Here is a 16999-nt window from a genome sequence, read left to right as displayed (position 1 = left end):
ACAGTTTCTAGTTAGCCTCGAATTATTCTTTTGGGCTTGGGTGCCAAGATCGAGGATATTAAGCTTGTTAAAATAATTTGGGTTGTTTAAAGTCTTTTAAATATAGAAAGTGTCTAATTTGAGTTTTATATTTGACCTATAAAAAGCTGCTTTAATTCAATAGTTGTTAAGGTTAGATCAATATAGCTTATTCTCAACTTCGAATTAATTAATAAAAAATTATTCATGGATATTTACTTTCCTACATTCCAAACTACCTAGTCATTACAAAATTACAATAAGATGAAAAACAAATCATAAACTATGTAATATGAATGTGAGTATAGTATGAGATTATCTTTCAAAGATCTTAATACTCTTGAGGGAGATGGCAATAACAGCTAATATATGGGGCAGTAATATAATGAAGCCCGTGATGATTTGGGTGTTGTAAGATAGCCCACGTATGCTAAATGAGAGGGAAGGGGACTAAAGTGATAGAGGTTTTTTAGGGAAAGTTGTGGGGTGGGGTTCGTGAGAGGTGGCTAACTCTGTTGGTACACACTTGTTTTGGTATTACAGGAAAGGCAGATAACATGAGATGTTGCACAGAAGCTATGATGATGTAGTGCGTCACACTCTTGCCTGGACCTTTTAATATGTTTGCTTTCCTCTCTCAATAAGCATCCCTCTTAACTCAGTAGTCTCTTATGTTCATTTTGTCTCTGGATTGACCTCCATTTAGTATTTAAGTATTCACGTTATATATCTTAAAACAGCTTGACATAGAGAAAATTGTGGCTCCTTTTTCCCAATGGATGCCCTTTCTTGGTGTAAAGGTAGAGGATAGTCATGAATTGAATAAAATTCTAGCACTCGTTGTACAGCGTTAAGAGTAAAGTACGTGCCTGTAGTCTCAGCTACTCAGGAGGCTGAGATGGCAGGATCACTTGAGCCCAGGAGTTCAAGGCTGTAATGTGCTGTGATGGTGTCTGTAAATAGCCATGTCATTATAGGTAACTTGAAGGGGAGGGGTGGGTATCTGTGCTGTTTTGATGTGTTGAAATGTCATCTTTCCGAGAAGTACTCCAAGAAGTAAGCGGACCTTTGGCTTGCAGCCTGGAGACACTTCTTATATGGAGATCTTTGATGGGTGGAATTTGTTAAGATGGTATTTGACCTGTGTTCCACTTCAATTTTGGACCAATCTAATTTTAGGCATGATTCTGTTGAAATCTAAACATAATATATTTATGTTAGAGATTTAGAGAAACCCAGAAATTTATTTGGTTCAGATAGAGTAATGCATGAAAAGAAGACTGATGAATTTGTGGTTTAAATTGTAGATATTATGATACTGTAAAATATATATTTGATCTGTCCTCTACCTTATTCTTAGGCATACAAGGCTTGAAATCCTTACAATCTCCAAAATGATGTGTTTTTGTATGTTAATGATTGACTGGTAGCTTCAAAATGGGGGCTGGTTACTGGGAAGACTAAGGCATGATTAGAGGTTTGGACTCAGACCCACCCTCCAACCTCTGGGGAGGGAAGAGGGGCTGAAGGTTAATCACGCCCAGGTAATGAGTCTTCATAAAAACCCTGAAGGACAGAGTTTGGAGAGCTTCTGGATAGTTGAACACATGGAGGTTCCTGGAGGGCAGTTTGCTCTGGGAGGGCTTGGAAGCTCTATACCCCTTCCCCATACCTAACCCTGTGCATGTCTTCATCTGGATCTTTGTAATATCCTTTACCTAATTAATTTACTTATTTTTATTGAGATGGATTCTTGCTGTATTGACCAGGCCGGTCTCGAACTCCTGGCCTCAAGCGATCCTCCCATCTTGGCTTTCCAAAGTGCTAGGATTACAGGCGTGTGCCACTGCACCCAGCCTGTAATATCCTTTATAATAAACTGGTAAACATAAGTAAGTTTTTCCCCAAGGACTGTGAGCTGGTCTAGCAAGTTAAATCCTAGGAGGGTGTTGTGGGAACCCCAGTTAACTGATTGGTCAGGAGCACTGGCAAAAAATAACCTGAGGTTTGCAATTGACACGGAAGGGTGGGGGAAGTCTTGAGGACTGGAGCCCTCAACCTGTGGGATCTGATGCTATCTCCAGGTAGATAATGTTGGAATTCAGTCATTAACAGAAGACACCGAGCTGGTGTCTGCTGCAGAATTGATGGCTTGCTTGTTGTTGGGGAGAAACCCCACACATTTGGTCACAGGACTTTTATGTGTTGTGTGAGAACAAAGGAAAAACAGTTTGTGTTTTTTCCCACTCAGATATTCAGGTAAATGTTACCACATTTTGTGCCTTAACGGGGGAGGTTTTTACTCATTCATTCATTCATTCTAGAGACAGGGTCTTACTCTGGAGTGCAGTGGTGTGATCATGGTTCACTGCAGCCCCCTGGGCTCAGGTGATTCTTCCGCCTCAGCCTCCTGAGGAGTTGGGACTACAGGCACACACCACCACACCTGGCTAATTTTTATATTTTTAGTAGAGATGGGGTTTTGCCATGTTTCCCAGGCTGGTCTCAGAATTCCTGGGCTCAACGTGATCTGCCCACCTTGGCCTCCCAAAGTGCTGGGATTATGGGTGTGAACCACTGCACATGGCTGGGAGGATGTTTTCAATACCTAAAACAGAATGGTATGTCTCTAGCTTATGGTCACACAAATCATCCACAGTTTGAAAGTTTGTTTTCCAATTCCCAATTCCGTGTGTTCAAATTGTAGGAAATTTAAAATGCTGAAAAGTTTAAAGGAAAAATAAATTTCTCATCCAAGTAATTAATCATTAATTTTTGGGTAAACTAACTTGCTTTCACCTCCTTCCTCTCTTCCTTTTCCTTCTTATGCTTCCTCACTTTTCTTTCTTAGCCTTCCTCACTCCCTCCCTTTTTCCTTTCCTTTAGTTTTTAACTAAGACATAATTATAGTCTTACTGTAAATAAAAGTGTTCTGCTTTTTCATTTAAAGCCATTGACACAGGTTTTTTCTCAGTCACTTTACCAGCCGGGGACCTTTGGCTGGTGACCCCCCCGTCCAGGCCTTGCTTGGCTACGCTACCCTCCCACTTGGCCTGCCTGGGCCACACCTGGCTTGTGCTCTGGCTCAGCTAGGGGCTGGGCCAGTCATGCCCCAGCCTACCTGTGTTACAGCTCGTACCCGCGTTCGGCGGTTCCCGAGTTCTTGTTCTGCATCCAAGAAGAATGAGGATGTGCTGACAACTGAAGGGTGAGGAAGGCAGACGTAAATTTTATTGAGCAATGAAACAGTTCTCAGCAGAAAGGGGATGCGGGGGTGGTTCCCCACCCGAAGTTGTGTGGTTTTTCCCCCAGTGTGGCTGGGTCCTGGGCTTTTACAGGCTCAGAATAGGGGAATGTGTGCTGATTGGTTTGTGAGTATGCAAAAAAAGTTAAATGCACCACTCAAAGGTGGGCATGACAGTGTAAGAAACCAATTAGGGAAGCGTAGGTATATGTAAGATAGGTGAAGGGTAAGGATCAGTCAGAGGAAAGTGTGCCAAATGGGAAGACAGGTTCTCAATCCGGTCCCTGGATTTATCTGGGACTTGTAGTTCTCTTGAAAAACAAACAAAAATTAGTGGGTATCTCGACCTTCAGGCTTTAAACTGTCTTTGATTTGAAGGTGGAGGTTCACCGGGGACCTACCCCTGTCTGTCTAGGCATTTGTCTGCCTGCTGCTGCTCTCAACATAAGCATTTTTGTTCATTATAAACTTACCATTTTAAATGGCTGAATTGAACTTCACCATGTAAAATGAACCAGGGTTTACCAAACCATTTCCTCAATCATTGTTAGACATGTAAATTGGTGGCAGGGAGTGTTTCTTTGCTCTTATAAATGGTAATGACGAAGGGAGCATTTCTATATGAGGTTTTTTTGTGTGTGTGTGGTAATGACTAGGTTAATGTGCAGCGAATTTTAATTAAGAATGACAGAAATGTAAAGTTCATACCCATAGTGTTAGGGTAAACTAAAAAAAAAAAAAACTTTTTAAAAAGACAAATGACAATTGAAAGTAAAAATATAAATAGTTCTCTGTGTTTTGTATTTAAATATATAAAGATACCAGTGTTTAAATTCTTGAAATTACTATTTTTTTTTCTCTTTAGTCTCTTAATCCTTGGTTTGACCTTAATCTTTTCATAGTCGATATTCACTAAATAATAGTTGATAAATCCTTGAAATACTTGTTTTATATACTGTGGATATGTTGGATATTTTCTTTTGATTTCTTTTTTATATTTTCAAAATATCCATGATTGTTACTATTTCTTGTTTCTCTGTGAAACATTTTATTGCCTAAGAAACAGTTCAGTGAAATAATGTTTTCAGTGATGTCTGTCCAGCCAGTAAGCAGTACACAGTATTTTTTGTTTGTTTTTCAAGAGAACTAGCGAATACAAAACTGTTTACTTTACGTTAGGTACCATATTTTGTGATTTAATTGCGTTGATTTTCATCTTAATGTAAATGCATAATGGCTAGCTTGTTTGGAATGTAGGGGAGGAAAACTTTTCCTCCACCCACTTAGGCTCTATTGCTGGGATCTGTGAATTAAACTAACAAAAGACATTAACAGGAGAAGAGGTCTACAGCTCGTATTGATGTTAATATTTTTGCACGCACAGGGGCATCAAAGAAAAGATGTAAAATCCCAAAGAAACACTTAGATTTAGAGACTCATATACCATCTTAACAAAGAGTGATAAATTGTGAAAGGACAAAGGAGGGGAAGTTTGGATTTCTAGGGTTGATAAACTGTGGGAAGGTGATTAGACGGTGTACGGAGGAAACCATTGGAAAAGGGTTATTTATTAAGGTTTGTTTATGCAGATTCATCTTGGTGCCATCTCTCTGTGCTGTAATAAGGATTGTTCTTGTTTTCTTCCTGGTGTAGAAGAAGGGGGAGTTTATGCTTTACTCTTAAGTAGAAAAAGGGAAGGCATAGAACTTTTCCTGAATCTGTTGATTCTTAATTGCTTTCAGCTCAAAATAATCAATATACTAAAGTGGCATGGTTGGGGGTAGCATCTCCTGATCCCCATTCAGGAGTTTGTGGTTTTTCAGGTTAATCTGGCTATAAATTCTGTATAAAATCTTCTATGCATTATATGAGAATGCATTTTCTATGCCGAATCTTAGGGTTAATGAAACATTTTAGGTTTTCTTTAAGGGTTTCATAAAATTTTAAGAGTTTAAGAATTATGCTTAAAAAAATGGTTTTAGGTAGAGGTATTTTGTATGGTATGGATTTTGTATGTTCCAAGCATTTTGTTTTCTCTCTACTAAGTTTAAGATCTTGTGTAATCCTCATAATAGTTAGGTGTTTCTGTTTTACAGGCAAGGAAACAATGTTAGCGAGGTAGTGGAGTCTGGATTTAAACCTTGGTATTCTGACACTGAACTGCTTGCTGGCATTAAGATAATTTTTTAAAAGAAAGATAGGTACAAAGGAAAAAAAAAAAGAGGCTGCTTCCTGTATCCCCAGTTACCTTACTCAGTGCCTTCTGCATAGGCGGGTATACATGAGAAGGGAGTGACAGTGTACAGATGTCATTGAAAACTCAGAATCAGTGTTTTGAGGCGAATATGTCCATTAAATACATGTTTATATGTATATATATGTATAAATATAAATGTGTATATTAGTATTAAGAGGCAAGAGCATCAATTTGCTTATTAAGTTAGCTAAAAACATCTGAGTCTCTTTCTGCTCTACAACTTAGAAAAGGGAAGTAGGTAGGAGTTGTTTTCAAACAACTTGGATTCTATGTGTGGATTCATTTTCAGTGTGGCTGTTTGCCCACTTTCATTTTCATTTTTAAAAATTCCTCCGTGTAGTTGGGCAGCATATTTTAGGGCTTCTGCAGTATTTAAGTTCTAAGAAATGGAATTTTATTATTTGGTATGAATACTGTTTGAGATTTGGGCTATATTAAAAAATAAAAAAGCTAATGTTAGGGAAATACAATTAAAACCAAAATCTCCCAACCCAGAAAATTGCTCCACAAAGGTAGAAAAGAAAGAAAACAATGTTATTATTGAATGAACATTAAATCAGACTGCTGTACCCATCACAGGCAGTCACTAAAGGGATGGCAAAGACTGAAAGAAATCTTACTGTTTTATGTAACTAAATGGTTACAATCCATTACATCCATATTTTCAAGATAAAATTGCTAATTTTTTTCACATTTTTATGACTAGAGGTAGGTTTTACACTTTGGAGTCAGGTGACAAATTAGGCCCATCTCCTCCTAGGAAACCAGGAGATTGAGTGTTATTTCCCATTTCAGAGATGGCTTTCAGGTCCTTAGGAAACATAGCCAAGTTATAAGACTAGAGACTTAAATTTATATACATTGAAAGGGAGGGAGAAATAAATTCTGGAAAAGAAAAGGGGAAAGGGACCTCTTCCCTTTTATTTTCAGCAGGGAGAACTATGCCTCTTATTTTTAATTTGTATTTGTCCTTATGTCAGCAGTCAGTATTTTGTATCTATACCATGGCTGTCCTAAGTGATGTAGGCGTGGTTGCAGTTAAAATAATGCCTTGTATCTCACATAGCACTTTTGTTACTAGGAACTTAAAGTGCTTCATACATTTTTTAGTTTTCTGTTAGCTTACCATGAGTATTGCTTATAGTGTTTTAATGTCATATTGTGTTTTTTTTCCTTTTGTTTATCCTGGAACTTTATAGAAGTCATGCATTTTGGGCTTTGTGAGAGTAGGAATGAAATCTGGACGGTAATATTTGCAAAGTTAATAATGTCAGAATCTGTGATGCATAATAACATGGATGAGTTGAAATTATTCTGTCACCAATTTTGAAAATTCACAGCAGAAAGTTCTAGGTGCCTTTAGGCTTCAGATCTGAATGGTTAGCTCTTTCTTGTTACTAGCCTGTGAAAGGATACAGCCTTATTACTGCATTTAGTTGCTAACGTGGATTAAGTTTGCTAGTTTGTACTAAAACTTGACTGTCTGATATGTGGCATGCCTGTTTCAGAGTTATCTTAAAGGGGCCTATGAAACAGGATTTTGCAGGTTTGTACTTTACTTCACAGTGATCAATTAAAATGAGAAAATGACCTATTAGCTTTGAATTACCAGTATAAAATAAATTGCTATTATACTTGACATATTCCCTTTCTGATGTATGTATGGAATTATCAATGGAAATAACGTGGATAACTTAGCAATAATTTTGTAATAGTTGAGTTACATTGAATTTTAAAGGATTATCAACTTAGTAATTTGATTATGGCATTTCTAGGAATGAGGTGAGTCTGAATTGGAAATCATCTCTAGAGGGTGACACAGCAGGACATGTTGGTGTGCGTGGTCTTTGCATCCTACTAGGTGGCGGTATAGAATGAAATTAAACATTAAATGAAGTCTGAGGTAGCCTTAGAAAACACAAACTTGGCTGGTTGCAGTGGCTCACGCCTGTAATCTGCAGTATTCAATACAGCATGTTACTGTACTGAGTACTGTAGGCAGTTGTAACACAGTGGTATTTGGGTAATCTTTTGGGACTACAGCACTTTGGGAGGCCAAGGTGGGAGGATCACTTGAGCCCAGGAGTTCGAGACCAGCCTGGGAAACATGGGGTGGCCCCAGCTCTACAAAATAGAAAAATAAAAATAAAAAACAAAAAGAAAAATGAAAACACAAGCACTGACATATTGGGAGATAGTAAGATATGCTCATATACAGCATGATACTGATTTATCATAGTGTTTAAGTATTTTTAAAGCCAAGTTTTACTGAAGGAAAAGGTAATTTAATGCCAAGAGTTCTCCCTTCTATCTAATTGGATTGTACTAACAAGTTGTTTTTCCTGGCTGTATTAGAACATAACATCCCAATTTTAAAGGGCAGTTCTTTTAGACATGCATTGTCTTGTTGCCCAATAGATAAAGAATTTTATGAGGGATCTTAAAAAGTAGAACATTTCTTAAAGTTCGTTTTAAAAAATGAGTTGTCTCTTCTAAAATTTCTCTCTGATTGCTTTTACCTAGGGTATGAATTAATACAGACTTGGAAACTCTGAAAGAACTTAGAATCAGCATTTTGAGGTAAATATGTATATGCCAAAGTAGTGATAAGGTTGCCCCAGTCTGCTTTGTTGACTTCTTAGCAAAACAAATTTGTGTATGAAATGAGAACTTTAACCTCCATGAGAATGTCTTTTAAAGGACTGGAAGTAGTAAAAAGAGGCCACTGCCAATTTGTTTTTCCTGAGCTTATGGTAGTGGAGGCATTGCAGAAGGCTCAGACCTGAGCGCAAACCAAGTCTGATGTCAGATCTAACAAAATCAGTATTTGTTGATCAAATTAAACTTTTTATATCTGCATTTTATGCTTTCTTAGTTTTTGATTTATAATCTCTTTTAGAGAGCCACCCCAAATTTAAATTTATGCCCGACATTAACATTGTTAACAGTGTTCTTGAATTATTTTATTTATAAATTAATTCTGTAAAAATGTATAGTGTAGATGTAACTGTTCTTTTGTGTTTTTAATTTCATTTTGGGAAATTGGAATTGCTGATGGATTTCATACCTGTGTTAAAGAGTTACTACTGGGTTATTTGGATTTCTCAGCCAAGTACCTCTTCTGGTGACCTTCTTTATTTCTTTCGTATATGTGAATTTAGGAAATAACAGCTATTTTTTTCATTTTTCTATAAAGTACCATCTTTAGACTTTATTTACTTTGATTTCCTTATATTAGCTTTGAAATCTTTTTTTGAACTTTGCTCTAGCTTTTTATTTCTCCCAGATCTCTGGGAATTAGGCATGCTATTGTAGCTTATTCTCTTGTTCTTTGTTTTAGGGTAAGCCTTGGTATCCTAAAATAATCTAAATGCCTTTTGTTTAAAATTTAATTCAAAATAATGGCCTTTTATTCAACTCTTCATATCAATAGGGCTCTCTTGTAGATGTGTTTCTGTTCAGTTTACAGGAATCTTAAACTTGGCTATTTTTGCATTTATTTTTAGAGCAGAAGCTTGGGCATGCTGTGATTTTCCAATAAACTGCTATCACAATGTCAAAATGCAGTTCAGACAACAGCAACACAGAGATCTCAAACATTAAAACGGTAAATCTGTGATTCATCATGTGGAAAGAGGAAGAGAGTTTATTCTTGTCTTTCTTGTCTTTTGCTAAATTACAGTCATGCATTGCTTAATGACTGGATATCTTCTGAGAAATGCACTGTTAGGCGATTTTGTCATTGTGTGAACATCATAGAGTGTACTTAATTAACATAAACCTACGTGGTATAGCCTATTATACACCTAGGCTATATGGTATGAGCTTTTGTTCCTAGGCTACTCATCTGTACACCATGTTACTATATTGAATACTGTAGGCCGTTGTAACACAGTGGTATTTGTATATCTAAATATACCTAAGCATAGAAAAGGTACAGTAAAAATACAGTATCATAATCTTGTGAGACCATAGTCTTATACGGGGTCAGTCTCTAAAACATCGTTATTGGGTGCATGACTGTATTTCTAAGTGCATAATATGTGGAAACTATGAAACAACCTCACTAGTTTCATGAGGGTAAGTTGTTTGACCAGAAATTTAAAATCTGTAGTTGAAAAACAGTCATGTGGAGTTATTTTGGCTTTGCAAAAGCAGTTAATGGTAGCCAGTTTATCTGTGAAACTAGAACCTTTACCTGCCAGCAGGGATTCAGATCTTTTCATTAAGGCCAAGTTTAAAAAATCTGTTTAAACATGCCAAGAAAGTAAAAATTGGCAAAATTATAGGTTTTCCTGTTTTTATATTACAGATTACCTGTTGGAATTTTAAGTCTTGGATTTGTTTTCCCTAAATAGAAAGTGCATTACTGGGGCCCGTTATTGTCCACTAAATGAATGAAAATTAATTTAAACATGGTAACCTTATGGAAAATATAATTGGAAGGGTTAAATTGTTGTTCTTTATGTCCTTGTACATCTTCTCTCCTGCACTCATCTCTCAGGGCTGATAGGAGTGGGATAGATGTGTGTTTCCAAACCGAATAGAAATATATCTTGATCCATCCATGATTCTGTTCTGTATATTATTGTGTGGACATTCATGAGTCTGTAATTGAGTTTGTCAAATATTTACTTAAATGTATATACAGAACCTTGTAGCAGGAAATTTAAAAAGTGCAAAGAATGAGACTCATGTCTTGTTCTTATGGAGCTGTGCTCCAGTAAAAGAATAATGTGTATGTTGTGTATGTGTGTCTATGAATAGATGTAAAAATCTGTAATAGAAATTATGAAAGGCAAATAGAAGCTGTTTGAGGTTTTAATGTCACTCAGGTGGACATTGTTTTCATTCTAACAACCTGCGGTTTTTGTTTACCATGTCCTGGATGTGGTTCTGTACAGTGGGTAATACAGGTAAGGGTAAGATATGCAGCTCCTATATCCAAGGAAATTCTAGTCTAACTGGTCATATTTTAGTGAGAGCAGAGTTTTAAGAGAAATTATCTAAATAAGAATTCATATAAAATTACAGAAGTACATTTTATGGATTAAGACTATACCCCAAGCCTCTGTAGTGTAACTACTAGGATCACTTGGATTGAGCACACAGGATTGAAATACAGGATTAAACACTTTAAGTTGGTCAGTCAGGGAGGATGCATAATGTGCTATAGGCTTTCAGCCTACAGGGATTACTCTTCTGTTGTGGAAATTGCTGGTGAATGGTGATGAGGCAGCAATAGGATAGCATTCTAAGCCAGGTGAATAATCTGAATGTAAGGTTACAGGTCGGCAGAGGTCAGGCAGTCATGAGTAGGCGGCAGTACTTCTCAGAGTACATTTGGGACTAGATATCACAGAGGATAGTGCTTTGCTTAATTTCCTTTTTAAATATCAACTTTTTAATGAATTCCCTTCCAATAGTTTGTATTATTTTCTTACACATGTTTTTTTGTGAGAGCTGATAGAAACCTTAATCTTTTCAGGTATTTTTGGTTACAGATGTTATTTCTGTATTTCTTTATTGTTTGATATTTATTTTTACTATATAATGTATCTGTTTTCTCTTTATTTAGAGCCTAAATGTTGATAAATGTATACCTTTCATTTCTCTGATTTTTTTTTCACTTTTATTCTCAGATTGATTCTTAGAAACCAGCTACCTATCATTTTTTCTAAACCCTGTGAAAGTTTTAGGGTGGGGTAGGGCATTTATGAGAAATGTTGTGTTTGCTAAGAAAAAAAAAAAATCTCTGTCTTTTGAAATGCCAGGAACAGAACCTGGACACTGAGTGAATTTGCAGCTCCTCCTTTTCCAAGCTCTTTACCTGCTGGTTTGTAGGAATAGGATCCACACACTTGAGTGAAGTTGGTGTCTTGAGGTGAAACCGGGCCTGAGAAACATTGGAGGTCTAGGGCTTATTTTCCAGATAGAATTGAGTCTTTGTTGGTCTTGGGCCAGCTTCCCTGCCCTGCCTGTTTTCTCCTTTGTGATTTTATGAGAGCAAAGGAGGAAACAGGCAGGCCAGGGAAATGCTCTCTCTCTCCCTCTCTTGAGCCGAGGGAGAACTGTCCAGATATTTCCTCAATTTGTTTCCGAAACAAGCGGCTTTGCAGTTTCAAAAAGAATTTACTGATAGCAGAAAGCGAAAAAAATATTCCTAAGGACAAATAAGGAGAAAATTTTCAAAGTCTTAGAAGCTTCTTGGTAGAGCTCATCCCTGGTTTCTTGGAGTCTAAAGACCCTTGACGTTTCCCTTACAAACAAAGCTTTTCACCTTGCTTGGGGTCTGGCTGCAGTACTTGTTCATTATCTCAATATTTGTGGCCTGATGGCCTTCTGCTTTGGTCCTTGACTTTTTTCCTTTCCCCTTCCCCTTTCCTTTCCCCTTCTCCGTTCCCTTCCCCTTTTTCTTTCCCTTTCCCCTTTCCCTTTTCCTTCCCCTTCCCCTTTCCCTTCCCTATCCCCATTCCCATCCCCTTTTTCTTTCCCTTTCCCCTTCCCCTTCCTTATTCCCTTCCCCTTTTTCTTTCCCTTTCCCCTTTCCCTTTTCCTTCCTCTTTCCCTTCCCCTTCCCCTTTCCTCTTCCCCTTTCCCTTTTCCTTTTTCTTTTCCCTTTCCCTTCCCCTTCCCCTTTCCATTTTCCTTTTTATTTCCCCTTTCTCTTCCTCTTCCGCTTTCCTTTCCCCTTCCCCTTTTCCTTCTCCTTCCCCTTTTCCTTCCCCTTCCTCTTCCTCTTTCCCTTTTCTTTCCTTTTCCCCTTCCTTTCCCTTTTTCCTTCTTTCCTCCTTCTTTCCCTTCTTTCCTTTTTTTCCTTTTCTTTCTGTTCATATCTGTTCTTTGCTTTCCTCTTTTCTACTTATACCTTTTACAGGAAGTGATAATAGTGATTTAGAGAGTGTCATTTGGTTTGCTTTTATCCCAGAATATTCAACTCAAGCTAGCTTGGATAGTTAAGGAATTTGTTGGCTCAGTTAATTGGAAAGTCCATTGTTAGGCTGGGCTTTGAGTTTGGTTGATCCAGCAGTTTATTGATGTCATCAATGACCCAGGTTCTTTATTTTTGCCATCTGCGGTGCTGGTTTCCTCCTAAGGCTGGGTCTTTTCATGGGTCTGTGTAGTGTAATTGCAGCAGCAAATGGGGCTAATAATTTCATGAGTCATCTTCAGAGGGAAAGACAGACAACTGCTTCTCTTCAACCATCAAATGAAAGTCCTAAATTTTTTGCTGTTGGAAGAGCATGAACCAATTCCTCTGGCCAAGGGTAAGTTGTATGCCCATCAGCTTAGGTTTGGGTGACTGGCAGATGGCAGAAAATAAGAAACTAGAGCCTAGGCAGCATAGCGAGACCCTGTCTCTACAAAAAGTTAAAAAATTAGCCAGTCGTGGTGATGCACACCTGTGGTCCCAGCTACTTGTGAGGTTGAGGCTGCAGTGAGCCATCATTGTGCCACCGCACTCAGCCTGAGTGATCGAGTGATTCTAAGTCTTGGTGAAAAAAAAGAAAAAAAGAAACTGGATTCTTGAAGACTTCAGTGAGCCACTGTTTGACTGAGACCATGCAGAGTTGAGCATGGCTATTACCTGTGGAGGAAATGGAGTATTTGAGAGCTAGCCAGATTCACCTGTCCTTATGGTTTTAAATACATAAAGGAATGAAGTATTTATTTATATTTGAGCAGAAAATGAAGAAAAAGATTTATGTTGCAAGAATAATAGGACAAAAATATGTGCTGTACCCATTTTGTCCCACTTGCTTTATCAGCTGTGTGTGTGTGTGTATATATATATATCTACATGTAGATTCTTTTTCTGTACCATTTGAGAATAAGTTACATGTGTCATAGCTCTTTACCCCTAAATACTTCAGTGTATATTTCCTAACAATAAGGGTATTGTCTTACATAGCCACAGTCAGTTATATCAACTTCAGGGAATTTTAACATTGCTGTTATCTCGTTTTAAAAATGAATTCAATAATGTCCTTTATGAATGAGATCACTATTTATGTTCTTTGCAACATTATTCATAATAGCCAAAATATTGAAACAATCTAAGTGTCCATCAACAGATGAATGGGTAAAGAAATTGTGATACACAAACACACATGGAGGAATATTATTCAGCGCTAAAAAGAAGGAAATCCTGCCATTTGCAAAAATTCAGATGAACCTGGAGGATGTAATACTAAGGATAATAAGCCACGCACAGAAAGCCAAATACTGCATGATGTCACATGGGGATCGAAAAAAGTAGAATTCTTACAAGCAGAGTAAAAGAGAAGGCGTAGAATGTGGGGAGAATGGGGAGATCTTGGTGAAAGGGTACAGAGTTGCGGTTACATGGAATGAGATCCAGCATACAGCACGGGGTCTGTGGTGGGTAACAGTGTATGGAATACTTGAATTTGCTGAGAGAGTAGATCTGAAGAATTCTCACCACACCAAAAAATTGTGGCTATGTGAAGAGATGGCTATGTTAGTTAGCTTGACTATAGTAGTTCACTGTGTATATGTGTGTCGAAACATCACACTGTATACCTCCAATATTGCCCATTTTAGTTAAAAAAAAAAAAAAAAAGTCCTTTATGGCATTTTTCTCTTTCAGATAGGATCCAGTCTAAGTTCAGGTATTACATGTAGTTGTCATGTTTCTTTATAGTCTCTTTTTTTTTTTCTTTTAGATTCAGAGGGTACGTATGGTGTGTTTATTACACGGGTATATTGCATACTGGTGGGAATTGGACTTCAAGTGTACACGTTACCCAAATAGTGAACATTGTACCCGATGGGTAGTTTTTCAACCGTGTCCCCCTTTATCACCTTCCTCCCTTTGGAGTTCCTGCTGTCTGTTATTTCCATCTTTATGTCCATGTGTATCCATATAGTCTTTGTTAATCTGGAACATTTTCATAGTTTTTCTTTGTATTTTATGTCATTGACATTTTTGAAGAATATCCTCCCCAGCTTTAAAAAATAAAACATTCCTAATTTATTTTTAGACTATTTTTCTAGAGTTATTTATTGCTATTACTAACGTTATCTATATGAGAAGAAATGGTGACAGTTGTAGGGAGGAGGGGGTGCTGCTGGTTCCTGGACATACCTGGTTTCTGGAAGTAGGAGAAGATGTGTTGGGTATTTACATCACGGCCCTCTTTTCTCCTTTGTTTTATATTTTCATCCATCATCAGAACTTAGACTTGTTTCTTGGTACCTTCTACCATGTCTTCAGTAAGTCTAGGATTAGCATTTGGGTTGGGTGGAAGTGAAGGGTCAGGCTTAAGGGTGAATAGTCCTAGACAGTATGCAGTCTGTAGTCATGAAGGAGAACTGTGGAGGTATCACGAGAGTGGATTCCAGGTGAGAAGGTCAGTGATGGGACCCGCAGATCTTAGCCTTGGGCCTTCAGAGTGGCCTCTTGATCTCAGACATTTTGGTAAAATAGACTTCCACATAGGGTTCTTGGCAGTTGTATTAAGAAAAAAGTTTAACTGATGAGCCTGCAAGTCCTGAGGGCTTGCTGAATTTGGGAAAGTGGGTACTAGGCTTGGGTACTAAGGTAAAAGGAATGGCTGTTGGGGCTTTGATTCAGCAGAGAATTAGCAGATTATTTTTCATGAAGAACATAGTTCTCTTTGATCCAGGGAAATTATGGGTTAATATTATCTCATAAAGTACTCTGTGGTACTTTGCTTGTTCCCTTCTGGAAAGATGATGAGCGTGATTGTGCTGTCAGGCCTACAGACGTGCTGTCTTACTGGGCTCTCAGCTCCGGCAGTGGGGTGCCCCTGCACTGCTTACTTGAGATAGTACTTTATGGTAGCTGAATATTGAATTCTTGTCAACAGAATTAATTTCTCAAATTAGAATTCAGTATTGTGCTGTGTAAGAGACCCTACACTTGAGACTTCTTGTTGAAATAGTTGCAACAACTTAAGTCATGTGTTGTACTTAACATGTCAGGAGATTCAAAAGTTTTGGTTGCTAAGTAACAGAGAGTTGAATTATCTCTTCCAGTTTCATAGAGTAATAGCAATGAACATTCCAAAGCAGTGCAAGAGAGGAAATTCCCTTCTGTGGGGCGAGGAAATCCTGCTGACGGTAAAGCCAGTGGTAGGCTTTCACACAGATATTTGAATCCCTGACCCTCTGTTTGAAGGGTAGGAATTTTAAAGATTCAGTTTTTATCGTTTTACATAATCAGATTTATCTGTGGAAAAAACTATATGAAATATAGAAAGTGCTTAGATACCATGAAAAAATTTTTATTTCACAGAGTGCTGTCATTTGTTTTAATTTATCTAGGATATGTATAATTTTAAAGATACATATTTAAATAGTTGGTCGGTTGTGCATTTATAATAGGTTGTCAATTGAGAAAAAGGCCTATGTTCATGGGCTATTGATAAAGTGACAATTTTAGCAAGTGTCCAAATCTTTCGTGGTGTAGGCACAGTGCTGGGTGCTTTCCATACATTATCATTTTATCAATAACGTCATAGAATATACAAAGAATGTTCAAAATTTATGTGTGTATTTACATATTTTATGTATGTACATATATTTAACAAGGCATCATGCTATACATATTTTCTTTTAAAGGTTTAATATGGACATTGTTCTGTGTCAGGAACTATAGATATGTGTTATAATCTTAATGGATTCAAAGTATTCCATTATATAGGCATACCATAATTTATGTAGCTTATTTTTTACTAGTGGATTTTAAAGTTATTTCTTATTTTTAAGTAATAATGCAACAACAAATATTCATGTACATCTCTTTGTGCAGTTGCTTGATTCATTCTTTAAGACAAATTTCTAGGCGTAGAATCACTGGGTAAGGTACAGAATGCTTGACTCCTAAAATGATCCTCTTAGATCAAGAAAAAGCTAAAACAATTGTAGGAAGAGTTTGAATGGCTCATAGGAATGATATTCTGATGTTTCTCTTGTTTCTGTGCTTTCTTTGTTTTTAACCCTGCATGATTGTGTAATGGTATTCTTTTTCCCTTTTGTAGTAAGCTGTGCTAGAACAAAAATGCAATGAAAGAAACACTGGATGAATGAAAAGCCCTGCTTTGCAACCCCTCAGCATGGCAGGCCTGCAGCTCATGACCCCTGCTTCCTCACCAATGGGTCCTTTCTTTGGACTGCCATGGCAACAAGAAGCAATTCATGATAACATTTATACGCCAAGAAAATATCAGGTACTAATGCGAACACTAATACTGGAGCATTCTTCACTAAAATGGAATACATTAGCATATAGTTGACACAACTTATATAAAACTCATTTACCCTTTCAGGCCTCCCACTTCTGATTAATTTTCTCATTTAAAATACTTTTAATAGTCCTTTTCTTTTCTAACATCTGCTGGGTAATTGGATTTGATAGTTGTATTTGTGAAGTTTCTTTTTTCCCCCTCTGAAAACCTCACTGTTCCTTAATATTCACTTGGATGTGTCTGTCC

At 37.4% G+C, this 16999-nt stretch overlaps 1 protein-coding gene across 7 annotated transcripts in view; it reads left to right on the top strand.

Moving 5' to 3' along the window:
- Window positions 1–16999, top strand: part of DICER1 (dicer 1, ribonuclease III) — a 71767-nt gene that overhangs the window by 8022 nt on the left and 46746 nt on the right. For 3 of the 7 annotated variants that reach the window (XM_024231631.3, XM_024231630.3, XM_009249456.4), the window contains exons 2-4: window positions 8043–8099; window positions 9026–9126; window positions 16547–16735. In XM_024231631.3, the coding sequence (XP_024087399.1) occupies window positions 16592–16735 (144 nt within the window). In that variant the 5' untranslated portion in view covers window positions 8043–8099; window positions 9026–9126; window positions 16547–16591. Of the gene's footprint in view, window positions 1–248; window positions 3227–8042; window positions 8100–9025; window positions 9127–15542; window positions 15686–16546; window positions 16736–16999 lie in introns of those variants that run through there. The other 4 variants (XM_024231633.3, XM_024231632.3, XM_054530473.2 and 1 more) reach the window with 3 other exon arrangements.

Source organism: Pongo abelii, chromosome 15 (genome assembly GCF_028885655.2).
Source record: "Pongo abelii isolate AG06213 chromosome 15, NHGRI_mPonAbe1-v2.0_pri, whole genome shotgun sequence".
In the NCBI taxonomy this organism is placed as follows: domain Eukaryota; kingdom Metazoa; phylum Chordata; class Mammalia; order Primates; family Hominidae; genus Pongo; species Pongo abelii.
This window is presented reverse-complemented; position numbering and strand designations above follow the sequence as displayed.